This window comes from Esox lucius, chromosome 6 (assembly GCF_011004845.1).
Source record: "Esox lucius isolate fEsoLuc1 chromosome 6, fEsoLuc1.pri, whole genome shotgun sequence".
NCBI lineage: Eukaryota > Metazoa > Chordata > Actinopteri > Esociformes > Esocidae > Esox > Esox lucius.
The window spans coordinates 27,198,280-27,210,584 of record NC_047574.1 but is presented as its reverse complement, the minus strand read 5'-3'; the positions used below and the strand labels follow the sequence as shown (position 1 = coordinate 27,210,584).

Here is a 12,305-nt window from a genome sequence, read left to right as displayed (position 1 = left end):
GATGTTTTTGTAAGATTACTGACATAATCAGCTCAGGATAAAGACATCTACTGTACTCAAATTAACTTACATTAAAGATCCAGATTCACAGTTGTCCTGTTAATGGATGGATGAACCACAAAAAATATGGAACGTATGGATTATGGGTCTTCGTGTGTTAACAAAGAAAAGCTTATATTCCAGTTAGATAACTAGCTAGCTGTAATGTCATCTCAACAATACACATAATAATTGGTTGTTTTGGTGTTTTGGTGATGATAGTTATGTTTGGATGCAATGGAGCCACAGTGTTGTCTTTCTTGCCATGTTTATTTCTGAACTGTGTTTATAATGGTTATAATGGTCTGATCCCTTTTGATAGTGATTAGGAGTGGATGCATTACATTGGAGGACATAGAACAAATAAACGTAATTTATTCCTGTAGAAGGCCTCTACCCGATCCTTGCAACATGGTTTGCTGTTCATTCCAATACCAACTCAAGTAGTTTCCATGTTGTTTTTCTTGTGGTGTTTATTTCTTAACTGTATTAGAGGCTGTTTATTTTCACAAATAGCTAAATTATTGAAGTTTTAATTTTTTTTAAATGCTGAGGAAAACCTATTACTATACTATGGTAGAGCTGTACACTCCCAACTAAGTGGTGACCGAAATTATTTCAAGTAAAAACTTTTGCATGATTTTAGGCAGTTTATTTTATTACCCTGATCAATATTGAAACATCAACTGAACATGCAATGTGTAACTATATATTTACAACAATTTAAGCAAACAAAATAACCTATATCCAAATGTTACAGTATAAACACATTTTACAGGATGCTCTCCCAGGAACTGTCCATAACATGTCACTCTCATGCGTTGCCATTCAACGTCCCAAAAAATGATTAAAAAATCGGTACTTTCTGCGTTGGCCAATCAGTCTGTCAGAAACAAGTGGGGAGGGGAGGGATTATACTTTAGTACATCCTCATTGGTCTGGTTAGTTGCCTTGGCTTGATGTACCTGTGTCCGGTATATCATGTGTCCTGCCATGACAGCTGTTTCTCCATAGAGTGCTGCAAAATCATTTATGACGTAGTCAAGGAGAGGTGACACATTTTGTCAAAATAAGGGGTCTTGATGATCGAGAGCATTGCTCCCGTGACAACATCAGTGAATAGCAAACGTATTGAAACACAAGTTGTAAGTGGAAAGGTAATAGCTGGGATTCTTGGGAAACAAAGGGAATATTTTCATGGTGGTTTGAGTGGATTCTTTGGCTCCATTTTGGCATTGGTATTGGTATTCTTTAAAAGACATTCTAATAGGTTTTATAAATACGCCCTAACAGTAAACTGTAGTCAGTTTAACAGTAAATGTATATTCAATATAAATACCTATGTTTGTCTCCTGTAAAAAGGACTGTTGTCTATAATGCTGTATGTTTTAGATGGCCTCCATTTAGATTGTGTGACCACACACTTTCTGTATTCCATAGTTATGCCAACAACCTCATGAAATACACAAAATAGTAAAGAAACAGAAAAATAAAGTTATTGTTGACGTGCAAAACAAAACAGAAAGCATAGGATTCAGTAGCTCATAACCAATGATATTGCATCATTTAAATAATTAGTTTCATTTGAATGCACTGAAGCAAGACCATGTTAGAAGTAAATGCACTGGATTGCATTTCGGAAAGAAACACAAGAAAAAAATATATAAAAATCATTTTGCTAAAAACAACACTAAAACAAATGTTTTTGCAAGTACTGTAAATGTTTCTTTATGGCCAATTCTTGCAAATATACGTCCATTATGTACATCAAATTAATGCATTGCTATCCTCATAATACATATGAACAGACCATATGTTATTATTCTATACTATGTGGTGGTAAGTGATTTATACGGAAATGGGTGAAAGCATTGTAAAAGAAAAATGCATGTAATATTTTATTTAAGGGAATAAACAAACATGCATTAAGTTTGAGACAGTTTTTGTCTGCACAGGACTGCGAAATGTTGAAGTGTTCCTGTGTCATGCTTATATAGCATGCTATTACTTTCAACTTTCACACAAGAAATAGTTATACAAATTGCAAAACAGTCAAAAGGGAACCGTAAAGGACTACAAATCAAATAAAAATCTTTGGTCCTTAAGTTATAACTTGTGTGTGAGAACATGATGGGGAATTTAGTCATCATCACACAGGACACTCCCATATCAGAGGAAAAGGACAAGCTTTGCATATTCATTCAATCCTTACCCAGAGGGTGAACAGATGATTGTTGATGATCTTATTAAAATACCTTAGCCGCTTGACCGTTACTGAAGTGTCCTAAAATATATAATCAAATGTACTATCTGTACCATTAAGACCGCATGTATCACTAAGCACAGCGGGAAATACTACCTACCTGCTCCACTTACAAAATACTGTTACTCTCAAATCTGCAAGGCTGTATATTTTCACCATTTCATTGCCTTATTCCTGTCCATTTAAGGGGTTTGACCATTGTCTCTCTTGTAAAACATACAGGAAATCAAATTGGTTTATGGTGGCCTTCATTGATTGTCAATTTTCATTATGTATTGAAGGGAGCCAAGGCCGCTGGATATACAGAATAATCACAATAATTAGAGACACAGGGAGAGGGAAAGAGACAGAGAAAGAGTAGACCAAGTGGGGACCAAGCTAGTACTCTGTCGACTTCCCTTCACAGTAAGGAACTCGGTAATCAACAAAACACCATTGCAGAGTGCAGCCAGCCACTCTAATCTCTGCTCTGTGCCAGTAACTTCTTAAAGCAAAAACCAGCAGACAAAGAACTGATAGAACATACAGGTTGACAACAATGGTGATGAGTTGAATCAGGTTGAATAAATGTGGCATGGACACAGGATGTACCGTGGCTGGTGGTCCGCCATTCACAACGCCCCACTCATCAACAGTTAATGTAAAAGTCTGCCTTGTTTCAGAAAACAAAAAACATTTTAACGAATTGCAGTCGCACACAGAAATACACAGCTTCAGACATCCACCAACCCAACCCGCACACAGAGACACACCCCTGTGTGTTACAAGTACAGGTAATATGTCCAGTAGAGCAGGTTGATGAATATAAACGAAAGGGGAAAGGTCATCCTGGAGTAGTTATCTATTAAGTGGGGGTTCTCCACGTGGCAACAGTTTGCAGCCTTGCGCGTGACCTTGCGGAGGAGGTCCAGGACTGTTAGACAGCTGTTTGGGTTCTCTTCAGGGGGCTCGGGCATGGGCTCGCTGCTGTTGGGGCTGGATGGGCCCAGTTCCAGCTCCGCCGTTGCCGCTAAGGATGCTGCAGCCTTCTCCTTGCGCCTCTTGGCCCGGTTGTTTTCCGCGGCAATGGTGGTGACCATGCCGTTCATCTCCTCGTCGAAACCTCCCATCTGATGAGCGTACTGGGTGGGGTGGGGGTAAGGTGAGGGGGTGAAAGGAGGAGTCAAGATTAGCTTACTCTCGTCGCAAACCACTTACGCAATCATCTGAAATTACACTCGGGGATAAGGCGGGACGTACGTCCATCCGAACGTTCAACCGCCGTCATCGCAGCGGACCAAACGCGGCGATGGAGATGAAGGCTCTGATAATGACTGGGGATGAAGGGGATGACGATGACAGCGACAATGCCACCGGTCACCAACGTGATGTGAACGTCGGCAATGACGGCAAACAACACTAATGGCCGTGATGATGGCGATGACCAGAACACCCGCACCGTGGACGATTACATTGGCAAAGGCCTCACCATGACAATGTTGGAGTTGGGGTGGTTCAGGGTGCAGAAGTGGGCCACGGCGTACTCAATCAGGGCACCGAAGATGAAGCTGAAGCAGATGCCTAAGTACACATCGATGGCTTTAATGAAACAGTTGGCGTTGGGCAGAGATGTCCTGGCGCCCATCATCAAAGTGGTCATGGTCAGAACAGTGGTCACCCCTGTCACAAAAGCAAACACAGTAGTCGGATGATTTATTTAATGTTTGAGAACATCTTCAGTGTTCTGGAGTTTTCCTCTCAGTTCAGTGACAATGCTACAATGCTCGTGATTAATGAGTATCTGGTAATACATGTCTGTAACAAAAAGAAAGTTGCACATTCTGTGTATAAGCCCCTAGTGATTTACTGAGCAAAACACCCCCACCGATTCAACATCGTGGCACTTTAATGCTGAAACAGGGTTTCGTCCAATAAATCACTGGAAGCATATACAGAGTGTGCAACTTTCTGTTTATAGCCGGGGGTTTAATCTCTTTTAGTCAGCACCTCAACTAACTTTTCTGGGTAGGTGCCAGCTCATTACCTTTATTTTCCTCCAGACATGTAGAAAACAGTATTTGAGTTGCCTGGCCTAAATACATTGGCTAAAGCAACAGGACAGTACTACAAAAGTCCAATTCACTTGTGGAACTGCCAGATTGTCCCAAATGCCTGCACATGACAATTTTAGTGTATGAAAAAGCTTGAGCTCACAACAGTCTTCCATGGAAGAGATGTGGACATTTTGGGGTGGGGGGGGGCTGAATCGGCTGTGATTAGTGGGTCCCTGAATTGGAAGAGCAGTGTGATTTACCAATACAGATCCTTGCGGGGACGGAGGACTGGCTGATCCAGAAAGAGACCCAGGACAGGACCACCAGTAGGCTGGAGGGAACATATGTCTCCAGGATGAAGTACAGAATGCTTCTCTTCAGCTCAAAGTGGAAGATCAGTTTGGGGTAGTGGCCTGTGTCAGAGAGACAGAGCCACATAAACAACAGGGTGACATGGGAATGAGTTTGTTAGCAGAACCCAGAGAGAATGGTACAGGTCTTAAGTGTCTCATGGACATTGCTTTTCCGGGCTTTCATCATTTTTATATACTGGTAGATCCTTCCGTATGACTAACTTGGAGTCATATTTAGCCATGGCATTAATAGGGATCTATCAGTGAATTATATTCATGAAGAAAATGAACTACCATAAAATGGACTTGACGTTCATGGCGCTGCATGTGTTCTTACACAAGCCGTGAACCCCAGCATTCTCAAAAGTTCAATTTCAACCAAACGATCAATTCAAATGTGGCCATTATTCATAGCTGGATTCAAATTAATTTGTAGTTGATTAGTTGCTGGTTGTGCGTGTAATTTCCAATAGCTTCTTATTGTTAAATATAATTTGGTCACATGAATTTAAATGTGTCACGCACGCTTGCCAGTTAATACTTTTGTCTGTCACAAGAGACTTCATGGAAACAGTAGACAAACAATATTTGTGAAAGGATAAAGAAAAGGGTAGGAGGTTAAGGTCTTACCGGTTTCATAGATGGCCTCAGACGCGGATGTGTAGTGGTCCTCGATGGTGTACTGAGCCAGACGCAACGTGTCCAAACCGCTGACTGACTCATTCCCTCTGGTCCAACAGAACATCACATCATTGATGTTATAACCCCCTGTTGACAGAGAGACGGACGGAAAGGCAAAGATAAAAATGGATACAGAGGGAGACCGACAGTGGGATACAGGGAAGAGGAAAAAGAGAGACAGAGAAGGAGAGAGAGAGGGAGGGTAGTACAGAGTGAGTGAGACTGAGGAAAAGAAGAAAGATGGAGTCAAATCAAAGACATAGGTCTAGTTAATAAAGGCCCATCACACTAAGCGTCTGTCTTGCAATAACATTTCATCACACAAAACCAGTTTATTTCACATACAAAAACACAAACAGACGTTTCAATGAATAAGAGGAGAGCTGGCTACTGAGCAGAAAGTAAATGATAGCAATAAGCTTCACAGTGTTAATGTTATATTCAAATGACTTTACGTTTATGTTTTATTCATAATATTAACATTAGCACTAGCCACAGCCCTCCATTTATCATTGTGAAGCACTGTGACATCATCCTTTAAGAGTGTATTTACACTATGGTATTTGTATTTAGATGAACAAGTCTTTGTTGCCAGATTTTTAATAGTATAAACGGGTGAAAATGTCAGCTATCACATGTCAACTTCTGAGATATAGTGGAACACTTTTCTGACAGATACTCCCTGTGCTACACATCTTAAGACCGTGTATTGCTCAATGTGTACTGGAGTGAATGAGTGGTGTTGTAGGATGTCTGGTTCTGAGGTCCTTCCAGCTCCAAAAACAGAATAAAAAAATATAGTTTTGTCATTGGGAAGCAGCTAAAAACATCTCACACTGGCAGCTAAACAATTCTACTATCACCAGCAACAACACTGCTTGACAGAGTGCCATGTTACTGTGCTCATTAATTCAATACCTCGGGTGAGAGATGGAAAAACACTAATGAGGATATCATTGCTTAACCATTTTCTTTCTGCCTAAAACTGTATGTACTTGCCATAAGATACTTTGTAGGATAGACAGTTCTTTGTGATAATAAGGGTATAGCTCTGAAAAAGACCTGGCATTCATGTTCTATTGAAAATTGTATTCAAGCGTTTGTAACTAGCTTTCTTGTTGACATGAAAATAATACAGACATCTTAAATGGAACATAGTCCATCCAGCTGCTACTCTGGACTGGAAAAACCTAACATGCATAGTATTTGAACAGAGGTCTGCTCCAAAACATTTATTTTCACATAATTCCTGCCTTAAGAGATTTTATCATTATTAGACATAGTTCAGTTATTGGCCTGAAGAGGGCGCTGGATCATAAGAAGCAAGATGACTGTGACTGGAGAAGAAATCTCTATTAACTGGAAAGGCCAAGTCAAAGAACTATCCCAGACACTATTGTTTCCAAATGAAAGGCTCACTAGCCAACCACAAGCTAGTGAGATTATATTGGCACACCAATTTTTCTTTTAAATATTATGCAGTAGGGAATGCCAATTCCAATAATTTCAATTTCCTTTGTACTTCTAAACAACTGCATTTTTTTGAAACAGTTAATTAAAAGAGCAAACTCTATAAAACATACTTCAATCTCTTTTAGGCCAGGTGTTTTGTAAAAGCACTTTGTGACATCTGGTGATGTAAAAAAGGCTTTATAAATACATTTGATTTGATTTAGGAACAATAAACGGATAAAATAACTGGAATACTCCATACACTGACCACTGACTCAACTGACAACAATTTGAAATATCTCTGCCACTTTTGTCATGCCCCCTTGGTTCTTGCCGTTTCCAGAACAAGATAGTTGACACACATAGAATGCTGACTTCACAAACATTTGTGTTATGAGCTGTAGAGAAAGAACATGTCATTCTATTCCCAGGGTGCCAAAAAGTGTATTTAAAAAAAAACATACAGAGGCACATGCAGGTTTTACAATCTGATCTCTGAATTGTATCAGACAGATTATCTCATATTTTGAGGCACATTAGGCTATAGCCTCTCTGCCTTCCCACGTCTCCTGTGAGACGAAACCCAGGGAGTCGTACATTATTGAGGGAAGTGTGTTCTATGTAGTATGTAGAGCACCCTGATGAAAAGCAACAGAGACTTTGAAGCCACTGAGGCTCAAGACATATTTCTTGTAAATTCAGTACGCTGTTATGTTTGCCCTTTCTCAGACAGATTGCGGAACTCATTATTGTTGGAGGCTCCAGGGTCAGGGCAATGTGCAAAGTGAATTTGAAACATGTGCTGGCACTGCAGTTATGTGCCATAGCCTGGGAACAGTTACATTAGGACATTAGGGTTGTCTTGAGATGCTCGGAAGCCCGAAAAGTGCACTCCCCTGAAGCCTGGAGAGGCGAAAGCTTTTTGCCTATTCAAATATCCTGCTCTCTGAGACAATGACAGAGACTCCACTTGAAATTGGCTGCACTGAGACATGTAAAAATCTACAAAACAAAAACAAATACGACTAGAGCAGCCTATCCTATCGCGAAGCAACAATCGAACATGGCTATAAAACCCAAATCCTTTTCTCCAGCCTGCAGACACTAAATATGTCACTGTCATCCTTTCATAATTTTTAGTCTTTAAACTTTCCTGTTGTGAGTGTAAGGAGGACTGGGAGCGGTGTTCCATTTGTGGCAGAAGAATGATATGCTCACAGCCTCGCTGGGATCACTGTGCTGCTGAAATGAAATTGGGTGTCTGCGATACACAGCAGGACTTTGACCTGGCTGTAATGTAAAAGCAAAAAACCTTTACTCTGGGATGAGTGGGACAGCAGATCCCTCTGGCTGAATTTCTTTTTGTTGGCATGTGTTGCTTCGGAAGCGATATGGCTTCAGCTTAGCACGACTTGTCGCTGTGGAAAAAAAAGTAGAGTACAGCAAGGACGCGAGAGAGTGGGAGACGGTTCAATCCGAGGGAAAGGGAGATGAAAGGTGAAAGCGAGAGAAAGAGGTAGAAATAGGAAGAGAGAGTAAGCAGGAAGAAATGAAAAGAACGAGAAAAAACGAAGAGACTGAAAGAGGTGAGCGAGAAATAGGAAGGGAGAGAGAAACAGAGAAGACAGGGACTTCTGCTCTGAACCCTCTGCGTTCCTCCCTAGTTGGCTCTCTGCAGCTACAGGCTTATGTAACAGCCACATTAGAGACAACGCAGGAGTCATCCTAATTTGCGGAGGGCTGGCGAGGGCGGACTAGCGTGAAGAGGGTTTTGTGGCCAGCCAAGGATAAAAGGCTGGGCCGACGGGGGCAGACACTGTCACATGTTTCCATGAGTTAGAGGCAGCTTTTGTCATGACCCAGTTTTGGCTCGTATATAATCAAATAAATGGATAAAGAACACCCACTTATGGACATACCTGGGCTGGCCCGTTATATATATATTTTTTCAGTTTTTCTCCGATAAATACCCCCCTCAGACACACGCACAGAGATATGCGTCCATACACATGTATTCTTTTTTGTCAGTACATTCCCAGGCACAAAAACGCACCAAACCTGAAGTCAATTTAGAATGTGATTTTATGTTGACATTAAAAAAATTAACTTCATAAACATTGCACTCTGTGGATGCTTACAATTAATGCATTCATCTCATGATGGCTAGATTTGACAAACACAGAAATGTGTAATGGTAAGTGCAGTTCCCTCAATAAATAACTAACAGCAGACTTCATGCTGGAAGGAAGACAAAATTCTAGTTTTAGATCAAGGAATGTCTGTTCGTGGGTTTTTTGTTGGTGGGTGATGGGGGTGCTGTGGGATTATTTACAGTAAGACACTCTCTGAAGAGGTTGGGTTTCAAGAGTGTTTGGAAAATGGGCAGGGAAAAAACATTTCAAATAAGGAGTGCATAAATAAAGAGGGACAGCTCCTTAGTTCTTCAGTTGCCATTGCGTCATATAGCGGCACATGCAGAGAGAGCTCTGCAGTATGTTTAGAAACCGGCTGTTTCACATCCTAAATGCTCATTGGCTTAAAGGGTGTATGATATGAGGCCATTTACATTGGGCATGACAAAAATAAGTTGTAATATTCTAACCGTTTTGAAATATAAATAACACTCCTTGGGGGTTTATGGTACAGTATATGGCTAAAATACCATGGCCAAGTGTTGTAGGCCAGTGTTGTATTCCTCATTGCATTGTGCATAAACATTACATTGTTTTATTCATTAATTGCCCACAATCTCACTTCAGTTTTGAATCCAACCCCTGAAAAATGTTTGGGTGTTGCCATATTGAGCACCCATTAAGCAATTATGGATAACAAGTTATGAATGGACTGTCATCATTAAAACTGAGCGAGAGCGCAACAATGTTTTCATCTCATTTTACAAGAGAAGTCAACAGCTGCAGGTGGAAAGCAGGGGCAGCAAATCTCCAATGAGGCCTTAAACAGAGAGTGAACTTTTATTCATTTTCGTAAAACAAAAGTAAAACCTGTAATGATATGGACAATCTATTTTTAATCAACTGCATTGACTATAACACTGCAGTTCCACAACATTATGGAATTGAGTGCTTGCTGACGGATGATTAGAAGGTTCCTCATTCTGAAATATATCAGATAGAATGAATAACAATTCAAGATTTTCTATAAACAGCGTCTTTATACTTTTTCTAACTATAGCCGCCAGTAATGTAAAAGATCTATAGTGCAATGCCTTTGGAAAGTATTCAAACCCCTTCACAGGTCACAGGGAATCACATACCACAGACAGAAAAACTAATCCCAGCCTTGAAGGAAGCCAGAGAGTGAGGGAACAGAACATGCTCATTGTTTACCCTCCCACCCGAAAACATGAAAGAGGTAAAAGAGCCAAGCGGAGATTTACAAACCTCAGCCCTCGAAATTGATTGATTGAATGGGGAATATTTTCATGCATATTTTGTTTTTTAACATGTCTTGAACACTATCTTTAATAAAATCCCTTGAAAAGAGCAAACATACTGTACATGATGACAATCATGAAGTCAATAACTTGCTGACATCCCATAACATTATTACTAGAAATATCTTAGACTTTCTTAGATCATTCATTTGAATGCAGCAGTAGTAAGATACTAATAATTCAATAAGTGGTGAGTATCTGAGATTAAGGCATATGAGCGGTAAGAGCACAAGATATACATGAACTTACAGATGACGTTCACATTTTCCATCAACATAGTATAAGCATCTATCTAGAAGTCAGGAGATAGATGAAGGGTAGAGCTTTTTGAAGTAGTATAGTACAGCTGTTTAATTAGCAGTTAGCAGTTCGGAGGTGTCTTGATGTGGAGAGCACCGTCGTGTTAGTCTCTGTAGGGCAGATGGCTGATTACTGTGGGCCACAGCAAGGGAATCTGTTCAGGAGGCTGGGTTTTTTGGTCACTCTATGGCCTGCCCCCCGTCTGCTGGAGGAACAGTGGGTGACGAGGGAGGGAGGGGTCAGCAGTGGGGGGCCAGCACGCTTTATATCACTGGAGTTGTGTATGGGATGTTACTGAAGGGCAGGTGGCAGTCCTTTGTAAAGGACCTATGATGGGTGGCAATGGGCAGACAGACATAAAACACAAAGGTGAAATGGACGATGGACATGTGGAGCCATGTCAGGATGTTAAATAGGACATCCACGGATGTGGCTTCTTGAGGATTGCTGTGATGTTGTCTTTTGACCTGAGGTTGTGGGAAATGATGGACCTCAGTCAACCACCACCTCTACAGTAAAGGAGGGTCCTCCAGATGAAACAATGGGAGAATGTATGAACATTTCAATGGTTAAGCATGCATCAACAAAGAAAAAAACCGTTATAATGCTAAAAGGATTGATGGTTGCTTGAACAATGTATTCAATGAAAGAGATAAAGCAAAGGGACTGGCTAATATCTGGTGACAAATCTAATTGGGCAAGTTATTGTAAAGGGACTACATATGTGACTGCGATCAACAAATAGAAAAATAAACTGCAATATGAAACAAAAACAAATAATATAAAGCATGATGGAAAAAAGCTTTGGAGTACTTAAATAACAAGCACAAAGGCCAGTCTAGTTTAATTGAAGCAAATGGCTCAAAACCCCAAGATTTGATGTTGCTATTTTTTCACTGAAAGTGAGTGCATACAGTACTTAGGCATTACACGCCAACAAAAACCATGGAGACATCATATTCATCCATCCAAAAAAGATTATGTTTAAGAGTTTATGTGGGAGAGGAAGAACAATTGTTGTCCATCAACAATGCAAAACCACTTGGTATTGAAAATATAGATGGACATGAATGAGAATGGTAGCAAACACTGTTGCCAGTCACATCTGCCATATCTTTAATCAGAGCTTAGACAAGTGTTTTTTCCCCTGTGTAGGATTGGAAAAGCCGCCTTTACTGGATCTAACAGCCGACCAATCAGCCTACTCGCTCTTATCAAGCCATTGGGATTATAATTTTTTTACCACTTGATAGAAAACGATTTCTCTATAAACAAATGTACTAGATTTCCAGCATGCCTGCAGTGAAAGACACTCAATAAGTACTGTGCTGACTGAGGATCGGCTGAAAGAAACAGATAAAAAGAACATAGGTGGAAGCAGTTCATGTTGTGTATCAAATGCTATGTATCAATCACAACACTAAGGGTCTCCTTGAAAGGTAGCTTCTCTGGACTTAAAACAGTGTGAAATTCCAATTGGGTCTTTTTCCCCAATAGGTCATTGATTTAGCACAATCAATAAACAAAGCCTGTGTTGCAATGTACATGTCAATAAACATAGTTAAATCACAAAAAATCTAATCCATCCTGATTATAATTTACCTGGCCCGTACTGCAGACATCTTCAGTTCCTTGTTTCTGGGCCATTTTCCTTTCAATCTTGTCTTCAACATGTTAAAGCTCAACTGGATTCGGATCAGGTGATTGACAGTGAAGAATGTCTCACTTAC

The 12,305-nt window shown here is 40.4% G+C and overlaps 1 protein-coding gene across 1 annotated transcript in view; it reads right to left on the bottom strand.

Moving 5' to 3' along the window:
* Nucleotides 1-676: 676 nt before the first annotated feature.
* Nucleotides 677-12,305, bottom strand: part of LOC105010060 (gamma-aminobutyric acid receptor subunit pi) — a 68,988-nt gene continuing 57,359 nt past the window's right edge. The window contains exons 7-10 of the mRNA XM_013134278.4: nt 5,319-5,456; nt 4,596-4,748; nt 3,771-3,961; nt 677-3,423 (exon numbers count right to left, since the gene is read on the bottom strand). Coding sequence (XP_012989732.1) covers nt 3,064-3,423; nt 3,771-3,961; nt 4,596-4,748; nt 5,319-5,456 — 842 coding nt within the window. The 3' untranslated portion in view covers nt 677-3,063. The remainder of the gene's footprint in view (nt 3,424-3,770; nt 3,962-4,595; nt 4,749-5,318; nt 5,457-12,305) is intronic.